At 32.0% G+C, this 2,675-nt stretch overlaps 1 protein-coding gene across 2 annotated transcripts in view; it reads left to right on the top strand.

Moving 5' to 3' along the window:
• LOC106293049 (transcription factor bHLH111) overlaps nucleotides 1-2,675 on the top strand; it is a 6,338-nt gene extending 3,663 nt beyond the window's left edge. Inside the window, exons 3-7 of one of the 2 annotated variants that reach the window (XM_013728721.1) lie at nucleotides 881-997; nucleotides 1,669-1,737; nucleotides 1,867-1,932; nucleotides 2,045-2,083; nucleotides 2,196-2,675. In XM_013728721.1, the coding sequence (XP_013584175.1) occupies nucleotides 881-997; nucleotides 1,669-1,737; nucleotides 1,867-1,932; nucleotides 2,045-2,083; nucleotides 2,196-2,369 (465 nt within the window). In that variant the 3' untranslated portion in view covers nucleotides 2,370-2,675. Of the gene's footprint in view, nucleotides 1-868; nucleotides 998-1,668; nucleotides 1,738-1,866; nucleotides 1,933-2,044; nucleotides 2,084-2,195 lie in introns of both variants that reach the window. The other variant, XM_013728720.1, reaches the window with a different exon arrangement.

Here is a 2,675-nt window from a genome sequence, read left to right as displayed (position 1 = left end):
CTAAACCCAAAACTTTAAATCTTAAACCCAAACCTGTAAACCGTAAACCTTAATCTTATAAACTAGCAGATGGGTTTACGGTTTAGAGGTTTGGGTTTAGGGTTTAGGATTTAGAGTTTAGGGTTTAGGATTTGAAGTTTTGGGTTTAGAGTTTAGGGTTTAGGATTTAGGATTTAGGGTTTAGATTTTAGGGTTTATGGTTTAGAGTTTTGGGTTTAGGGTTTAGATTTTAGGATTTAAGGTTTATTGTTGAGAGTTTGGGTTTAAGGTTTAAGATTTAGAGTTTGGGTTTTAGGATTTGGATTTAGGGTTTAGTGTTTCGGATTGGGATTTATGGTTTTAGAGTTTAGGTTCTTAGACGGCGTTAATTAATGATAGTGTTGTTTTTTTTTTAGCTATTTTTTTATTTTTATTGTCTTTTTTAACTACTTCTACACGGCACTTTAATTGGTTATGAAGAGTGTGGTGAATTTAACTATTCACCACAGGGGTGAACCTAAGTATTGTTCATTATTAAAAATGTATTTCTAACTAATTTAAATAAGTATATTTTTATTTACTAAGTAGCTTTTAATTTCACGTTATTATCAACAACAACTTATATTTTGGAGACAAAGTACTGAACTTTAGAAATAATTTCTTAACATAAATTTGGTGGTATTTGGATATTATTTTCCTTATATATCTTTTTTCTGCTATCTGCTTGCTTTTCATTACTTTAAGAGTCAAATTCACCATAAGAGTTCATTCCTTGCATACCACATTCAGTACCACATATTAATCTAACATTTCGTTATTCTACACATGTACTATGCCAAATTGCCAATTAGATTCTATGCACCTAACGCTAACCACGAATTTGGAAAAGCTATTTTCGCAGGCAACTGTGAGGTTGGGACCAACAAACGCCGGGAAGAAGAAAAGATGTGATGAAGTCTCCGATGAGGCCTCTAAGAAGGCCAAGTGCGGCCGCGATTCCACACATTCGCCGGATAAGGTAATCTTTAACCGAATATAGTTATGTTTGTGCGTGCACCCAAGTAAGTATGAACGTATACCTTTATAAAGCAGAACGATAGTGTGTATATGTCTCACATCCGTAGTTGGAGAAATAATTAACTAATATATAAAGAGCAGAGATTAATTTATTTATCATCAGTGGTTATTAGTTAGAAGCTTTTGATAAACTCGATTTCAACATGCTACTTGATGTTAGGCAACTCCATAGATATAGTTCCTACAATTTTCCACACATGAATATGAAGAGGAACGTTAATGAATGAATCAAATCTCCTATTAATAGCTGGGGGAATTATTTACTAATATATAGAAGGATATACGTCAATTTACTATTGTTAATTTGCTTGAAAGTTCATAATAAACCTTAATTTAAAAATTAACTATTTAACAAGTGAATCTATGTCGAGAGTAAAACTATACGTTGACAAATACTGACTTTGAAGATTAATTGTTTATAAGAATTTTCTAAATTATTGTTTGATTGAGAATCTTCTATTGAGACATATGATAACAGCCAGTAACTATTTTATGTACTATATTTGCCAAAAGTATAATAATGATCTTTTTATGGAAAATGTGGTTTTGAATGAAATTAATATTATTTTATATAAATATACAAAAGAGGTTATTTTGAAAAATAAATGGCAGGATTTACCCAAAGCCAAGCTTCGAGACAAGATCACGACTCTACAGCAAATTGTGTCTCCCTTTGGAAAGGTACTACAAAAAGGGACTATTCAATTTTTCTTTTTAGACTTCATTTTCATATATATATTTCTCTTTAGTTTAACGTTCCTATTTTTGGTACATGAAGAAAAATTTAATACTTGTTTGAAAATCTTTCAGACGGATACTGCTTCTGTGCTTCAGGAGGCCATCACATACATAAATTTTTATCAAGAGCAAGTAAAGGTAAAATGTTTACACGTAGGAAAATATTGATTGCTGCATGCACATGCAAGCCCTTAAATCCCAATTGATTATCTTAATTGATAATTTGGTTGGCCTTTTTACGATCATGCAGCTGCTAAGCACTCCTTATATGAAGAACTCGTCAATTAAGGTACGTAACGTTTTCAGGAAAAATATGTGTGGATCTTTTAAATATGTTTCTCAATAGATATTTTGCTAATTATATCTGGTATTCAGTTATAATGGTATATGTATGGTTTTAGGATCCATGGGGAGGATGGGACAGAGAAGAGTACAACAAAAGAGGACCGAAACATCTAGACCTAAAGAGTAGAGGCCTTTGTTTGGTTCCTATTTCTTGCACCCCAGTCGCCTACCACGATAACAGTGCAACTGACTACTGGAGTCCCTCGTATAGAGGTTCTTTGTATCGCTGATTATGAGCACAATCAACTGGTATGTGAAAAGAGACCGATTTAATTAGCGATAAACCATTTGAAACATCTATCGGTGATTTTGCAGTGGAGCAAGCAGTAGAAAAAAGAACATTATATGTATATATACTATACATATTAATCACTGGGGTCGTAGTTATATGATTTGCAGATGTTCCGCTTAAACATGTATTATAGCCTTATATTATACAATAATATTGGGGTTTGATTTAGATATGTTTGATTTAGATATAATACAATGTAATACAAGATTAGTTTACTTATTACAAGGCTTTATGGCTTTATATA

Source organism: Brassica oleracea, chromosome C5 (genome assembly GCF_000695525.1).
Source record: "Brassica oleracea var. oleracea cultivar TO1000 chromosome C5, BOL, whole genome shotgun sequence".
Classification (NCBI taxonomy): Eukaryota; Viridiplantae; Streptophyta; class Magnoliopsida; order Brassicales; family Brassicaceae; genus Brassica; species Brassica oleracea.
This window is presented reverse-complemented; position numbering and strand designations above follow the sequence as displayed.